Source organism: Balaenoptera musculus, chromosome 15 (assembly GCF_009873245.2).
Source record: "Balaenoptera musculus isolate JJ_BM4_2016_0621 chromosome 15, mBalMus1.pri.v3, whole genome shotgun sequence".
Classification (NCBI taxonomy): domain Eukaryota; kingdom Metazoa; phylum Chordata; class Mammalia; order Artiodactyla; family Balaenopteridae; genus Balaenoptera; species Balaenoptera musculus.
Genome location: NC_045799.1, coordinates 67595048 through 67612649, shown reverse-complemented (window position 1 = coordinate 67612649; position 17602 = coordinate 67595048). Strand labels below are relative to the sequence as shown.

General features: G+C 44.5%; 1 protein-coding gene across 1 annotated transcript in view; it reads right to left on the bottom strand.

Annotated features, from left to right (window-relative positions):
- Positions 1 to 3767: 3767 nt before the first annotated feature.
- DCTN5 (dynactin subunit 5) overlaps positions 3768 to 17602 on the bottom strand; it is a 28196-nt gene continuing 14361 nt past the window's right edge. Inside the window, exons 5-6 of the mRNA XM_036825376.1 lie at positions 15640 to 15742; positions 3768 to 12094 (exon numbers count right to left, since the gene is read on the bottom strand). Coding sequence (XP_036681271.1) covers positions 11997 to 12094; positions 15640 to 15742 — 201 coding nt within the window. The 3' untranslated portion in view covers positions 3768 to 11996. The remainder of the gene's footprint in view (positions 12095 to 15639; positions 15743 to 17602) is intronic.

The window sequence follows — 17602 nt, the reverse complement described above, 5'->3', positions numbered from 1 at the left end:
CCCCCACCCCTGCCCCCAGGCCATTCTGCAAGAAAGTTGTCTGGCTGGCTCACTGCTCTATTTCCCAGTGCCTAAAACAGTGGACCCTCAATTGTTTGGTAAGAGGGAAGGATGGTTGGTAGGCAGAATCCCTGGCAAACTGGTAGGCCAAGGCCAAATTTGGCCTGCGGAGGTGTTTTGTTTGGCCTCCCACTTTTTAAAATTTGGATTCATTTACAAGACTTAAAAATCAAGAGAGGAAAAAAAAAAAAATCAAGAGAGCTCACATAAAAATTCAGATTTGTGGCTTTTCCTTAAGAAAAATCATTAGCTGTGGCAACTCTATGCCTACTTACCTTGCCAGTTTGTCACAGTTCCCTGCTACCCCCCTTTGCCCATTTGTCCATCTGGCTTCCGTAGATACTGGAATGGTAACCCTGAGAATTACCCAGGTAAGAAGCCCTGTAGCGTCCAATGATGTCTTTGCTAGGACTCAGCAAAAGTCAACCGTATTACAAGTATCTCTTTATCTGACTCCCAATAAACTGAGAGGCAATGAAGACCTCTTTCCTACCCCATGTCCTAAGCTCTCAGCACAATGCCTGGTAAAAAGGAGTGATTAAAATATTTTCTAAATAAAAGCAAGTTGTTTTTTAAAACTAAGTTATTGGACTTCCCCTGTGGTCCAGTGGTTAAGACTCCGCGCTTCCACTACAGGGGGCATATGGGTTTGATCCCTGGTTGGGGAAGTTCCGCATGCTCTGCAGTGCAGCCAAAAAAATAAATAAATAAAATTATTATTTTTTTATCCCTGTGGTGTGTAATATTCTCTTTTATCTTTTTATAAAGTTGAATCTATGTACCAAAAAAGTATACTATCTTTTTTTAAATTTTTTTAAAAAATATTTATTTGGCTGCACCAGGTCTTAGTTGCAGCACGAGGGATCTTCGTTGCGGCATGCAGGATCTCTTTAGTTGTGGCAAGAGGGATCTTTAGTCACGGCATGCGGGGCCTTTAGTTGCGGCATGTCGGCTCTCAGTTGTGGCATGCGGGATCTAGTTCCCTGGTCAGGGATCGAACCCGGGGCCCCTGCATTGGAAGCGTGAAGTCTTAACCACTGGACCACCAGGAAAGTCCCTATACATGTCTTAATGGGACAGCTCAGTGAATTTTCACAAACTGAACACACCCCATGTAAACAGCACCCAGATTGAGAAAGAGAACACGACCAACACCCCAGAAGTCCCCCTTGTGCCCTGTGTTGGGGTACCCCAAGACTACCCACCCCCAGTTCGATGATTCACTAGAAGACCCACAGGACTCAGCATATAGTCCTACTCACAGATGGCTATGATTTATTACAGTGAAAGGCTATGAAGCAAAATCAGCAAAGGGAAAATGTGTATAGGGCAAGATCCAGGGGAAACCAGGCACAAGCTTCCCAAAGTCTTTTCCCAGTGGAGTCACACAGGACACACTTAATTCCTCCAGCAATGACTGTGACAACATGTGTGAAACGTTATCTACCAGGGAAGCTCATTAGAGACTCAACGCCCAGGGCTTTTCTAGGGGCTGGTCACATAGGCACCCCCTGCCTAGCACACACCAAAATTCCATTCCTGGAAGGAAAGCAGGTATGCAGCATCAACCACATTGTTTGCACAGTTTAGGCCCTGTGAGCAACTCTTATCATTTAGGGAATGGTGAGAACCCTCCTGAAATCCAAGAACCCAGATGCCAGCCAGGGCCGACCTTGCAAGCAGGCCTTTCTAAGGAGGGCAGTCTCAGGCCTGCTTGATTAGCTCTCTTCTGCACAGTCCACCTCCTTGGCCCTTAAGGACCAAGTCCACTTTAGAGCAAAATTATTATCAGCAGGACCGCATACAAAAGGGTGAGACCAAGCTGCAGTATTGGAACTCAGTTATGCCTTTCGTTCATGGAAAGGCAGCACTGGGAGCTTTCCTTTTCCTTTGTTTCTGAGAAACAAAGATCATAAATGCCCCCCCCCGCCCCGCCCACACCTTCCCCAAAGCTCCCTAGCTGCCAGGTTTCTGTTTTTTCTCATTGTTACAAAATCAGCATGCCCCACAGATCAGCAATCCTAACTTTACATTTTTTCAATCATCTCTTATTCTCATCCAGGCCTTTCATCCAGAGGGCTGTAGGCAAGAGGTACAGAATATTTTTGCAGATAAATATTTTAATACAATTTAACCAGAAAGATATTCAGGAATTGATCAGGATATGTTATGGGCTGAATTGTGTTTTCCCCAAATTTATATATTGAAACCCTAACGTCCAGTATAGAATGTGACTGTATTTGGAGATATGGCCTTTAAAGAGGTGATTAAAGTAAAATGAGGTCATCTGGGTGGGCCCTAATACAATATGACTGGTGTTCTTATAAGAGATTAAGACACAGACACTCACAGAGGGGCAGCCGTGTGAAGATACAGTGAAAAGGCTGCCAGCTGCAAGCCGAGGAGAGAGGCCTCAGGAGAAACGTGCCAACTCCTGCTCTTGGACGTCTAGCCTCTAGAACTCGGAGAAAATACATTTCTATTGTTTAAGCCAACCAGTCTGTGCTACTTTGTTATGGCAGCCCTAGCAAACTAATAGAGGATGAAATCCTGAAGTTAAAAAATTTCAAAGTGGGTTTCTGTAACCTCCCACCCCTTTTATCCAGAGACAGCCTAGAAAAGATCAATCCCTTTCTAGAGACAGCTACATCTGAATAATCAATCTACCTTACTAAGGTGTGTGTACAGAGGGAAACGTGAGGAGGTGGAGTAAGGCTATCAGCCCATTGTAGTAAGTTGCAGCTAATCCAGAACGCCGAACACACAAATCAACAGCAGTGAGCAGCCCCCCAGAGAAGGCCCAGAGTCTGATCTGTCAAAAGCAGGCAGAGGGGTCGAAGTCCCTGTGACGTGCCCTCCTCCAACTTGCAGGTTTTGGTAGGGATCACAAGTTAGGATGCAATTAGCCTCTGCATGAGACGTAAAGAGCTGATCAGCAGCTTGATTTTAGATGGTCCCATCAGAGAACAGGCCCTTTCCTATGGGCATTTGTATGTGACCCAGTTGGTGCAGCCAGCATCCACGATATATATTTTCATCGTTTACAGCTCCACAGAAGGGGTCCTAAATCTCCAGTGGTCCCAGGGTCTGAGTCCTGTTCACGGAGCCTGGGTCTGCTTTCAGTTCAGCACACCTCCTGCTGCGGCTGAAACAATGCATGACAGCCAGGGTCAGGTTTCAGCTTAGAGTCAGGTCCAAGCAATTAGGATCAGTGAATTTGGGATTCCAATCAAGCCAGGTGCTTTTCTTCAGGAGCAGCAAAGGCGTGCTGCAGTGCCGAACAGCCACGGTCCAAGTTCAAGTGACAAGCAAGGCTTCCTTTTTATCTTGTCAGTCTCAGAGTCCAAACTGACCCACTCAAAAACATGCACATCAAACTGGACAGCCATCAGGCTCTAAGGGTCAGATATTTGATTTCAACAGGGTTTATTAGCAATTTAACTGCTTTTTCAAAATCCAAATGTGTATTTCCATCCAGAGACTGCCTCTCTTTTCATGTTGTCACCCTCTTTCCAGAGGCTCCAACAGACACAAATCATAGCAAAAATCATCAGTTACAGAGACTTGTTCTAGTTCTAATACCCAAAGAATTTAAATTCCAGCCCACCCCTTGATGGTAAAAGCAAGGAAGCTGTACCCCGCCACTACCTTCTTCATTTTTGCATGTTTGAGATGGTTCCTCTAGCATTTATGAAATTACAAGCATGTAACATTTTAAATCAATTTTATCATATATCCAGATACAAGAACCACAAAATACAAAGCCATTTTTAAAAAACTTCCCTTTTTCTCTCATTGCAAATTTACACAAACCCCTAGTAGGAAATTCAGCATTTATAGGGTTATCATTACAGGCCTGCAGTGTTAACTCTTTTCTGCACAGGCCCCCTTTCAATTACAACCCCTCAAGGGTATCCACTATCATAAGGTATGATTTTTAAGGAGTGGATTCAACCAATTAAAAAAAAGTTAGGGAATTCCCTGGTGGTCCAGTGGTTGGGAAAGCACTTTCACTGCTGAGGATGCGGGTTCGCTCCCTGGTCGGGGAACTAGGGTCCCGCAAGCCATGCAGCGCAGCCGAACAAAATTAAAAAAATTTTTAAAGTTAGAGTGTTTTTCATTCATACATTCAAAGGTCTGTTGAGTACCCACTGCATGCATGTTTTATTTATTCCATTTAGGAACATTTACTAAAAAAATGATGAAGCACTGAAGAAACTTTAATTCCCTTTCATCCTTTAACAGCTGTTTTCATATTCCCTTCTAGTCCTTGTCAACATGGACTTTCAATTTTATATAGTTGCAAGTGTGCCATGTTAATACAATCTATTTGCATGGTACCAGTAATAATAATACTAACAGTGAGCCCTATGGACTTACTATAGCCAGGCACGGGGCTAAGAGCTTTACAGAGATGATCTCATTTAAGCCATACAAAGACCCTAGAAGAAAAGGATTACTACTCCCATTTGAAGATGAGGAAATGAGCACTTCTACATTAGGTTACTTGCCCAAGGTCATGTAGCCAGGAGATAGCAGAGCTTGAATTACAACCCAACTCTGCTGACTCCAAAGCACACCTGTCTGCACACTGCCTCTCAGGGCCTTGTTGTTCTGGCAAGAACCAAATCCCAGACTCATTTGGTTCACTCGCTCACTTGCTCACTCACTCCTACCAAAAAGCAAATACAATGTGTTGGTTAAACTCATGAACTAAAGAAACCCTGGGTTCAAACGCTGTGTGACTTCAGGCAAGTGACTTAACCTCTCTGTGCCTCAATTTCCAGGTCTATAAAATGGGGATAATTACTGTGCCCATCTCCTAGGATTCCAACTAGGAGATGACATGCCTATCTCCTAGGGTTTTTGTGAAGAGATTCTATGAGGACAGTACTTCAAACAGTACCAAGCACATGGCTGTTGTTGTTGTTGTTGTTGTTGTTTATTATTATTATTATTACTACTGAAATAAAAAGAACCTGTACCTATTCCCAGGGAGCTCAAGAGTGTTCAACAGGACTTTTCAGTTCCTGGGTCTCTCATATTTCCTTGTTCTCCCCTCTCCTCTGGCCATACTGCTACCTCAGACTTTTGCTACTTCCATCAAAAACCAGAAAGTGCACCCAGCAGACACCAAAGGCTGAGATGAATGCAGCTGAAGAGACAAGTTGGCAGGGCCAAGAAAACCCACGGGCTTCGACCTAAGGTTTGAAAGCCAGAGGTGTGGACTCCATTCCTGTGTATCTTTCTTGAATGATTTTCATATGCACGAACCATGTGCCTGATGCCCAATGGCCTTGGAGATACAGAACAAGCTATTTAGTCTCCTCGGGGAAGCAGGATGTCCTGTGCTACCTCTTCTCACTTCAGGGTCCAAGTCAGAATGCATAATGAAAGCAGGTGCGGCCAACCCGCCAGCAAAAACTTCAGGAAAGCAAGGGACTAACACCGACAGAGCAGAAAGTGCAGTCCTCAGGGCCAAGTGCTTTGCTGCATAAAACATGGACTTTGTAGTCAGATAAGACTTGGCATTGATTCCAGCTCAGCCATTTATTAGCTGTGTGACACTGGGCAAATTTTCTTAACCTCTCTGAAGATCGGCTCCCTCGTCTGTATAATGGGTTGTAAAAGTCCCTACTTTTTTGACAGTTGGGAGGAGTAAATGTTTTCTAATAAGTGCCTGGCACCCCATAGATGCAAAACAAGGAAGGGTCAATTCTTTTCCCCAACTCCTCTTTGTGGTGAACTGATTATAAAGGGAAAGATGGTCTAAATTTCACTTTTAATTAAAAAAAAATATATATATATATAGGAATGCTGCACCTTATACAATAGTTTCACTTTCTAATAATATCAATAGTATAAGGTATACCTAATAGTATAGTACACCAGTATACTATAAGGTGTATCATTCTTAATAATAATAGTTGTAACTACCATTTACTGAGTGCTTACCCTGAGCCCGTACTCATGCGTCACATGTACGAATGTATTTAAGCATCATAATGACCCCTACACATCTTCCCCATTTTAAGGATGAGAAATCTGAGGTTCCACAAGGTGAGATAACTTGCCCAAAGTCACAGGGCTAGAAAACAGCAGGGTGGGATTTGATCTGCTGCCCCCAGCACCCACACTCTTCACCACTATGGTGACCCTCAAGAAGGGCCCCTCAGGCCTCCATCGGAGAACTGTTTCGTTTCCTGGGCTAAGCTGTAAGATCCCTATGGGCAGGGACTGGCTCTGTCTTACTTTCCAGTAGGGCAGTGCCTGGCACTCAGTAGTGGCTCAGTAAGTATTTGTTAAATGAATAAATGAGTGATGTAGCCTGTGGTCAGGGCGCCCCCCTCCTAGCCCCAAGGGGCAGCAAGTACACATTCTACAAAAACACAGCCCCATCACTGGGGCTCTAGAAGTGTTTCAGTGATCATGGACTTATGGGAACTGGTCCAAGCTGGCAGGACATTTTGCCGACACCTGTTCTGAAATAACCAGGCCTCTGAACACATTGTCCCGACATTGCCAATGCCATTGCAGGGGTCTTGCAGCTCCACAGCAGCTACCTCTAGGATATCAGCCAGCTAGATGTGACCACCCAGTTTTGTTAGATGCAATCTGTCCTGGCAAATGGCTGAGGGTGAGTAAGAACGTGGCTGGAGCTCCATGTTCTGCACACACTGTGGGCTTGCACCAGCCAGACCAAGACACCAAGGGAGGGTTCCCTAGCCACCAAGATCGCCGCTTTATAGCTGAGAAACTTCCAAGGATGTGTTAATAGGAGCAATGTTTGTCTGATTCATTTCAAGTCTGTCATCACCCAGATGGGCCAGAGTCACTAAGAAAGGCACTGTGGCCTTGGCTCTAAGTGAACTGGCTCATGCAGAAGTGACTAATTCAGAAGCCACCACAGATCCCAACCAACCACAAGGGCCCTGTGCAGCCACGTGAAACAGAATCGGTCAACAGGAGGCTCACAAGTCAATTGTTCAACCTGTCCCCTGCACCCAGGATCCTGCAATGTGAGACTTATCTGGGGTAGGGTGGGGACCAGGGGTAGGGGGACTCACATCCAGGTAATCAGCCCATGAAGTATGTGCCGGATACACACAGGCTCACGCCTGCCTCCTCAGGAGCTCCCAGATAGCATGGGCTCAGACAAGAGCACAGGCACGTTAACTAGAATTCTACCGAGACGTTGACAAGGGCCCTTCCACAAGGTGCTGGGGGGCCCACGAGGAAGCAGTTCCAGGCAGAGGAGTATCCTCCAAATGGCTCTTGATTGAACACTCCACTTGGGCTAAGTAACATCCTCTCTGTGCCCCCAATCCAGGCCCAGGTACCCCTCAGGAGGTACTCCCCAAGACCAAGAGTAGTGACAGATTGGGCAGAGGATAAGGCTGGGCAAAGAAGACATTTGGAGAAGGGGAAAAGGTCTGAACTAGACACCTGATGATTTTTCCTGCCTGGCACCCATTCATCTCTTCTGGTAAAATCACCCCCACCACAGCCACCAGGCACCAACTCTCAGTCCATGTGGGTATGTGCCCCAGGCCCAGTCAATCAGTGTATTCCATCTTCCTGGCCACAGTGGTTACTTGAGGCTGGATACCTCCAATCTGGACCAGTGAGAGCCAGGTCCAGGGGTTCTGTCAGAGAAGGGGAGCTCTTTCTACCGATAACTGGAGCTGCAGCATCACATTGTGAAGGCTTGAGAATGAAGCCAACTCAGAGGAAAGCAGAGTCAAGAGCTGAAGAGAGACAGGTCCCTGATGACGCTATTGTGAGTGCTGGGATCCAGCGCAAAGGCAGCTCTAGACTTGGCCTTATCAGCTACGTGAGCCAATAATCCCCTCTCTGCCCTAAGCCAACTGGAAAGAGTCCCAACCAAGGTCTCTTCCATCCCCACTCTTCTGGGAGTACTCTGAGGACAAAGTGACTCTCTTCTCTGGGGTTATAATTGTCTGGTGACAGACTGTCCCTGGGGTGAGAGCCACCATGGAGACAGAGTCCAGCTGGCTTTTCCTAGGATACACACGACTGTCAACACACTTTCAAACAGTATCAGTCCATAATTATAGACTCCTTGGCTATTCGTAGTAGCCATTGTTTTTGTCTGCCCAGCACCTTGTTTTGGAAATGGGCTCTGCTGTTTTTCTACAATGCGGGGATGGAGGAAAGGTCATGACCCAGATCAGGTTAATCATAGGGCCACACACTCTTGGCCACAGTGGGCTCACGACAAATCAGTAAGAAACTTTCTCTGGAATTTTCCAAATTAGAACTGGAGGGAGGAAACCTTTCTTTCAGGGTCACCAAGCTGGGAGGATGCAAACCTGGAGCTGTCAGCTGCCACGTGCCCCGATGCATGGAGAAAGCCCACTTGCAGCAGCAGAAAAGGAAGCCAACACACAGGCCTGGGGGAGTCAGCTTGCTGTCTCCCCATGTCCACTCTCTCCCTCTCCTTCTACTACCAGAACCTCCTTCCGCAGAGTTTTGGCTGCTCAGCTAGACACTAAATTTACAGCCTCTCTTGCAGCTAAATGTGGCCACATGACAAGACAGTAGAAACTTGGGTGCCTGAGGACATTGCGGAGCCCAGCCTCCTACCTTCCCTGGACCACCTGCCTATTGCTGCACTGTTAGGTGAGTGACAAATAACCTTCTCTTTCGTATTCAAATAATCTTCTGTATTTTGATGGTTCGCAGCCCAATCTATACCTCTACTAATGTGAAGGTGAAAAAGATATAAAAGCAAAGAGCCCTGATGGGGTTTAAATCTCTGGATATAGTTGTCCCTGCAATGATAAGTTATCACTTATGGGGTGCTTCTAAGTGCCAGGAACTGCCCACAATGTTTACATGTAGTACCTCATTTAATCCATTCCAACTCTATGGGGTGCTACTGTCATTCCTACTGTACAGCTTACAGTGGGAGGGCACAGACAGATTAAGTAACCTGCCCAGGGTTCACATTACATTGCTTCTCAAGCTAGTCTTTTCCGTGATTTGTTGTGTAAGCCAATAAAGCCCCTTTTTTTGCTTAAATTGGTTCAAGCTGGATTTCTGCCACTTGCAACAAGCGTTCTAATTGGATTTTTGTCTAGTCTAGTTTCTGTGTTCCTTTATAGAGTGCCAACCATGTGGTACAGAACCGTATGATGCAATTTAATGGCTGCAAGCAGGATAATTCTCCCAAGAAACTGGCTCCCATTTAACTAGTCAGATCACAATTGTAGCTGCAAGACAACAGGGCCCATAGCAAGGAGACAGTCTTCTCAGAGGGAGCACTGGGTTTCCTGCCTGTGGCAGACATTGCCGGATGGGTCAGCAATACCCATTCCCAAACCCCTTTTCCTTGCCTGCCTGAAAATGCTTTCTGTACAGCAAGGGCTAGCCAAATGATCCAATCTGGGCAATGAAAGGTATTAGAACACGGAGGGATTCCTGCATAATGATTAAAAGTATGGGCTCTAGGGCCAGAATGCCTGGATTCACCATCACCTTAGCTGTAGAAGTGTGGGCAATTTACTTTACCTCTGTTCCTTGGGGAGGAAAACTGGACCTACCTCACGGTTATTGTGAGGATTAAAGGAACTAACAAAGGTAAAGAACTCAGAAGAGTACCTGGTACATGGTAAACACCATAAATGTTAACAATTGTTATTTTTATCACCTGTCTGTGTCAAAATGGAACAATCTCTAAGGTACTGTTAAGTAAAAGCAGCAAGGTGCAGGACAGCACATCTAGCATGTGCTCGCATCTGTATGAATACAGAGGTTGGTGTGTATGTGTGTATCTGCTCGTGCCAAGCGCAGACTAACCACTGGTAGGACAGATCGAAAACTGTTCTGAATAGTTGCCCCTGGGAAGTAGAACATGGGACTGGATTCTGGGTTGAGAAAATCTACTTCATTGTAGCTCCCTTCTTTACTAACTGGATTGGATTTTTGGAATCATGTACTCAAATTACTTAAAGATTTTTAAAAGACTCAGAAAAAAAACACCCCACTTTCTCTTAATTTTGGTTGTTCACCAACAAAATGGACAATCAAAAGCTTATATGTCAGTTATATCTCAATAAATAAATAAATTTAAAAAGAAAACAAACAGTTAGTCGTATAAAGTGGCAAGCTTCCTTTTGCAGGTATTCAAACACAGGCTGGAAGGGAATCTGTCAGACACGCCCTGGAAGATTTCTCTAGGAAGCAAAAGGTTAGCCTAGGGCACATCTAAGCTCTGCCAACTACAAGATCCACCTTTTTGGTGGCACAAAAGAGGAAGGGAGCTCGGGGATATGGCTCCCCAAAAAGCTGCAACCATCACAGACTGCTGGTATCAGACAGGACACAGCAGACTGTCCCCTCGTACCAGGGCAGACCTGAAGAGCGTGGGCTGCAGAGCCAGGCAGACATGTACACGTGCATGTGACTGCTGGGTCAGCCACTTCTTCACCACGAAGATTGGAACAAGTTATCTCATATCTTTGAATTTTTTCCTCATCAGTAAAGTGGGGATAACGTCCAGCTTACAGGGCTGGTGTGAGCCCTAGGTAGGCAGGTGAACATAAAGCCCGCAGAAGGGCACCAGGCACACAGTGAAGTGCCCAAGAGAGGCTGCCATCGCTGGAGGTAGACAGGGTTCACCTTCAAATGACTTGCTTCACGTGTCAATCTTTTAAGGTACAAACATAAAAAATGACAGACCAGAAAGCAGTTTTACATTGAACTCGCAGAGATGACTACATACAGCTCTTTTTGCAAACCCCATAACCAGATATTAAGTCAAGACAGCTGCTGCTAGATCCTAACCTTCAAGGCTAAACTGTCCTACCCCATTCACAACAGCATCAGAGCTTCAAGCAAGGCCAGCCTTCTCAGGTCTTCACTCCTGTATCTTCCTACTAAACCAAGAGGCCAGAGCAGAACAGGAAGGGTTGTGCTATTACCCAGAAGATAAGAATGGCCCTGGCAACTTCGTTTACTCCTTGGGGCTCTGTGCCCCCAGAATGATTTTAAGTGGCCCCCATGTACATATGAGATTGGGCCCAAGTACAGATATTTTGGTCTGAACTGTGAGGTTTATGGCAAAGAAAGGGTGGGTTGAATGGTTTTAGGTCAGGGGGCAAGTGTCACAAATGCTACATCTCCAGTGAAATGAGGCATATACTGCTGTCCCCAAACACCATGAGGCAAGGAGTGGCTGCCAGACTAGTCCTCCCACGTGGGAGACTCAAACCTGGGACCCTGCAAAAATAAAATCTGGATGCTAAGGGCCCCCCTTTTAGTGAAAGCCAAGGCCCTAGAATAGATGCTAGAAAGTCTTTTATTAGTCACCCTGAATTAAAATGACAGTTCAGGTCACTCTGGAAAGAAGAGAAATACTAACCACCCTCCCTTCAAGTTTTAGTAGCCAACAGGAATCTGGGCTCTGAAAAGTCGCAAAACACTTTTTTTTCCAGATTATGAGCAGCTGTGGCAACTGGTCAAATGTGTGAGCAGCAGGGAAGCTGAGAGTGATCCCTGTGAGCAGAGCTCACTGTGGTAGCTCATGGCCATGGGCAGCACAAGAGCATCACAACCTCCCCACTACGACAGAATGCCCTGCTCCATCCAGCCACCCACAGGACCAAGGGGTGGGAGTGCTGGAAACAGATGAGTCCGTGTTCCACACATAATGGTACGGAGTGACTGTTAATAGATACGGTTTAAGCACAGCATTTGGAGACAACTCCTCCAGACGTTCTGTTATTAAAGTCTTAAGAGCTTAGAGCCTGGGAGGATTGAGAAACTCTAAAGAATTAAACCAAAAAAAAAAAAGAAAGAAAGAGGGTGGGAGGTGTCAAAGACACAAGAGCTCTTTGTAGATGCTGACTGGCTCACTTTGTCCCCAAGTTCATCTTAGAGCTCAAGCGAATTCGGGACACAAGGCAGAGACATTAGACCTGTGTCAAGGGCAAAAACTTCTGGTAGTAGCTCTTGGTGACGTCAATCATCAGCTCCTGGGTACATTCTGGGAGCTCCCCTGAGAAGAGTCCTGAGGAAAGAAAGACCTGGTCAACCACGAGGAGCCAGAGGAGGCCCACATGCAGCTCTGACTTGTGTTGAAACCTCTAGAAGTCTCCTTTCTTCAGTCATGAATGTCTAAATACTAGGTTTTCCATCTTTGGTGCTAACAGAATATTTCCACTGACCATATCTTCAAGATGATGTGAATTTGTGTGTGTGACAGAAACAAATAATACTTTCCCAAAATGCAGAAATATATCCCAGGGACTTCCCTGGTGGCACAGTGGTTAAGAATCCGCCTGCCAATGCAGGGACACGGGTTCAAGCTCTGGTCTGGGAAGATCCCACATGCCATGGAGCAACTAAGCCCGTGTGCCACAACTGCTGAGCCTGTGCTCTAGAGCCCGCGAGCCACAACTACTGAACCTACGAGCCACAACTGCTGAAACCCACATGCCTAGAGCCTGTGCTCCACAAGAGAAGCCACCGCAATGAGAAGCCTGTGCACCGCAATGAAGAGTGGCCACCACTCGCCGCAGCTAGAGAAAGCCTGCACACAGCCACGAAGACCCAATGCAGCCAAAAATAAAAGAGTAAAAAAAATAAATAAATTAAAAAAAAAAGAGAAATATATTCCAGGTAAAAGAGGTTAGTACATCATGGCATAACCTGAAGAGTTAAGGCAAATCTGACTACATCAGACGTTGTTCCAGGCAAGGATTCGTCCATCTCCTGGATTCTGGGGTGACGCCTGCTGGGCAAGCCAAGGTGAGAGCTCTTGAGGGAAGAAACTGCCCTGCTATTCATACAATGAAACTGAATCCAAGGCCCGAACATGCTAGATATATTCAAATCACAGATGGAATCAGAACAGAAACACCCTATAGAAAGACAAAAGATGGGGGAATCCTATTTAAGAATTTCTAGGAAAGAGGCATTCTCACACACTCTGGGTGGACATGTAAACTCATACAGCCATTTGAAGAGCAATTTAGGAATATCTAGCAAAACTTTTAAAAGTTCATACCCTGTGACCTGATAATCCAACTTTTAAGAATTTATTCCACAGATAATCTTGCCCAATTGAACAATATATATACAAAAGCATCAATGCAGCAAAGTTTCTAATCATGAAAAACCAGGTGCAACTTCTTTTGATCCATTATGCCAGAGGATGATTAGTTATACTGTGGGACATTTATGCAATGAAAACCATGAAACCACTAAAAGGCATGAGGTGAATCTCACCATACTGACAAGAAAAGATGCCCAAGATATACTGTTAAGGAAGCAAGTTTCCTAACAGAACAGAGTATGATTCTGCTTATAAATGTAAAAACAGTTTCATATTATATACACAAATATATGTATAAACACACATACCTATACACTCATACGCATATAAAAACACACACATATGCTCTTGTACATATACAAAGAGAAACTAGGATAGAAAAAATGGTCTTAAAAGATACACAATTCTCACAGGCACCTTTTACAAACTAGCAGCCCATGTTAGATTTCCAAATATATGTTTAGTCTGTAAAGTATTTAATCTCCTAAAAAAAAAATTAGTACTCAACAATTAAAAATTCAGAAATACCATACAAAGATTCAGATTTTGAGCTCCTCATGAAACACCAGAAGTTCTCATGATATCATGCCTGTATTCTTAAACAGCTATGATAGGCTATTGCTTCAATCATTTACATGATCTGCCGGGCTCCTGTGGACATCTGAGTTTTTGGTCCCTAATCCAGATCCTTTCTGTACGGTTTGCCTTTCATTTTGACTCAGTTTCATGCTGTGGAGCCTTCCAAAAATATGCTAGTTTTCCTGCAACCCTATGCCTCTTCATTAAAGGGGGAGATTGCCAACAGCAGTATCTAGATGGTTAGTATTTGTTTGTGAAATCACATAAAATAAACATGGGAAGTACCCTATCAGTGCAAAAAGTATTGGACTCTAAATAAGGAGTTCTGGGAGTTCCCTGGTGGTCTAGTGGTTAGGATTCAGCGCTTTCACTGCCATGGCCCGGGTGCAATCCCTGGCTGGGGAACTGAGATCCCAAAAGCCGAGGGGCCAAAAAAAAAAATTTTTTTTAATAAATAAATAAATAAGGAGTCTTTAGTGCTTGTCAAAGCTTTCCCCCCAACTAGCTCCGATACGTACAACTCAACCTCTCTAGGCCTCAGTTCCCTCACCTATACAATGATCTCTAAGGTCCCAGGCAGAACCTCCACACACAGTGTTTATCTGGATTTCAAATACCTAGCAGTGCTTCCCTGCCATCCGCCATCAGTGCTTAAAGACCATAAATTGGTTCTGAGGGCCTTGAATAAGTTAAAAGAGATTAAGATATTTCGTCAGCAATACACTTCTCATCTCAGCTCAGATGCTTGTCTCACAACTCCTAAAACAATCGCCAAGACCGTGTTGATCTAGCACTTGCTAAGAACTATTAAACTTTCTCACAGTGGGAACTCATTATGGGGAGAATTACTAAATAAAAGCCTCTTCCTCCTCTGCAAACAGAGGTGCATGAAAGAGCAGAATGGCCCATTTCCTCCCCAAAGAATCCTAGTGGATGATTTTGTACATCTTTGAAATTTGTATTCAGTGATCTGAGTAATGAGATTTTTAAAAATTGGAATAACAAATAAACCACCCAGTGGTTAGATGTCATATATTGTCAAATCTCTCTCTTCATATCATCTTCCATCTGTGAATCTATGATGTGTCTTTGCACGCGCTATGTGATTTCCACTGCGTAAAACAATATGTAGAAGAAAAGAGACTGTCTTGAGGTGGGGGTTGGGGAATGTGAGGGTTTCTTCTTCTTGCTTTTCGGTGTTTTCCAAACTCTCTAGGATGAGCATGGATTGCTTTTGTCTCCTCACATGCTTGTAATTTGGAACTCTGAGCTCATGAGGGCTTTGCCTATGGGCAAAGGTCAAGAGATAATGTATTTGCTTCTCTCAGGTGTCCTAGAGCTCTCACTGGTCTTAGAGCATGTTTTATGGTAACTTTTCAGTTAGGGCATTCCTGGGCAGGGCGGGAAGTACAAGTTCAAACCCCAACCAATGTGAAGGTAAGGCCATAGAATTCTTTGGACACACTTTTTCTTTTTCCACCCAGAGCCCAGGCCAAGAGAGACATGCTTCCTCATACTTTTCCTGTGCTGGTGACAGATTTGTCCTACATCAATTTTTTACTGAGGGATAACCCTTCGAGAGGATCTCTCTGCCATGTGTGGATCCGAGGCTTTATCTCTCATCCCCACATGAGCATCAAATCCTAAACCACACTACTATGAAGACGGCATCAACTGAAGCAGGCTTAAAAGTGTGGATTTAGTTTCCTCTTTGCTTCTGATCCTTAATAATTTCCTTGTGAATCCAATTATGCATGTAAAAGGACACTAGTTATATTTTAGATAGTATTTCTGAGTACTCTGTACCAGGAGAATGTTTAAGTTAGCTAGATCAACATACTGTTAGAGATAGAAATCGCATGCATTACTTTTGTGAAAGAAAATAAACTTGAGTTTTAATAATCAACACCCAAGGTTACCTGGGCAGCCTGAGAAGACGGTGAATGGTGGGACCACAGTTTCTGGGGGTAATACTGTGTTGTCGAGAATTTTGCAACAGTCTTTCAACACACACCGGCGCCCCTGAAATTAAAATCTTGTTAATAGGAAATAGACCAGGAAATGGGAGTAAAAGTTGTCTTGTCTGCTGTGTGGAATATATTGATATTTTCTCCATTCATGATATCATACAATAGTCATGGACAGTGACGAGAGGCTTGGCTACGATTCCCTCCTGCAGGTGGTACATGACAAGCAGGAGGTAAAAATGTGAGTGTGGATGTGTGTAAATTTGAGGTGGGGGTCATACACTAGGGACAGTTCAAGTTATCTTAGGCATTTCATACTACATGAAATTCAATCTTCAAGAATTCTGTTTACTTTTCTTTCTTCCTTTTTTTTATAATTTAGTGGATATCTGTTGTTTTGCTTGTCCAGCATCCATTTCCCTTTCTTCTGGTAACAGAACATATTTTTTCCTTGGATACCGCCCCATCCCCATCTCAGTCCATGTGCTTCACCTCCCATCCCAAACTATGAACCCCAAGCCTGACCACAGCCACTGGTTTAGGGAATCGGCGTACGAGCCGACGATGAATCTCAACGTCAGGGCTTCTGCTGGGACTACTGGGAAAAGAAGCTCTTTCCAATGGGGATTCTAGAGGACAGGACAGAATCCTGGACCAGCCACTGGCTTCCATGAGGAAAGGACCTGCCTGAGAGCCTCCCAGAGGAAAACAAAAAAGGAAAGGGGATTAATTCTCATGACATCAACTGAACCCCTGGAGCCACTTATGTATGAAATTAGGATCTACTTCTGTACCCTTGGTTCATATTAGCCAGTACATTCGTTTTGCACCTACCAATTTAAGGTCTGTTTGTTCTTTTGCCAATTCCAACTGGACAAGTCTGGGCAAATTCTTCTGGATATGAAGTTATTAGTTCATTTGTTCTCCCATGGGTAAGTGGTAGTTATTAGAAGGTTTAGGCTGGACATTATGCTTGACTTTATCCACTGTCATCGCTTTTCAATTCTGCCATCACCCACGGCATTTTGGGGGCAAGAAATAAGGTCTGGGAGCTTCATCTCTTCCATGGCTTAAGGGAAAGGAGAGGCTTCTGTATACGGTTAAAGTTATGTCTCAGACAACTTGCTGAGTAAATGAAAGATTGGATTTACATCATCTGGGTCTGTAAGTTTACTTGTGTTCTGGTCAGATGATCTGATAAAACATCCCCAGGTGGCTGAGGATGCGGAACACCTAACAAATACCAGGATAATGCTAACCCATCTAGATCTTAGATTTTACCAAAGAATATAAAAGATACTTTGATTTGGTTGTGTTCAAATTTTCCCCCAGTATTAAATACCTAACTCTTATGTATGTCCAGGAACTCCTGGGTAGATTGCCAAATGAATTTTTTAAAAAGCTTATACCTCTAAGGTCTGAATTTCTTCAGTGGCTAACTAAGTTGTCTCCAGTTGGGTGGATAACAGCCAAGTTGGGCAACATCTTTAGGTCAGAAGCAAGTTATGACTGCAGCTCTTCATTTCTCCTTGGAAAGTTTTCTTCCATGAATTACCTATTATTGGCAACATCAAAAATCGGGCAGATGGCCAGCTCCCCTGGTGACTCCCAAATTAACTCAAAGATGTCCTATGACGCCTAAGCTCCTAATAACTCAGACTAAGCACATGGGGCACTGAGTAAAAGGAGACAATGTGCTGCGTATGGCAGGACACATTCACAGATAGGGACCTGCAGACACAGGGCCCTGGAAGAGAGGGACAGTGGAAATGAACCTTCTCACCGTATACTACCAGCCACCACACAGCCTGAGGGCACCTGCTTTCTAGAGTTGGCCATTCTGCCCACTCAGAGAAATGTGCTCAATTGGGTTTCAGAGAATTCTGGGTAAACTGATCAATTACATGGCAGCAGA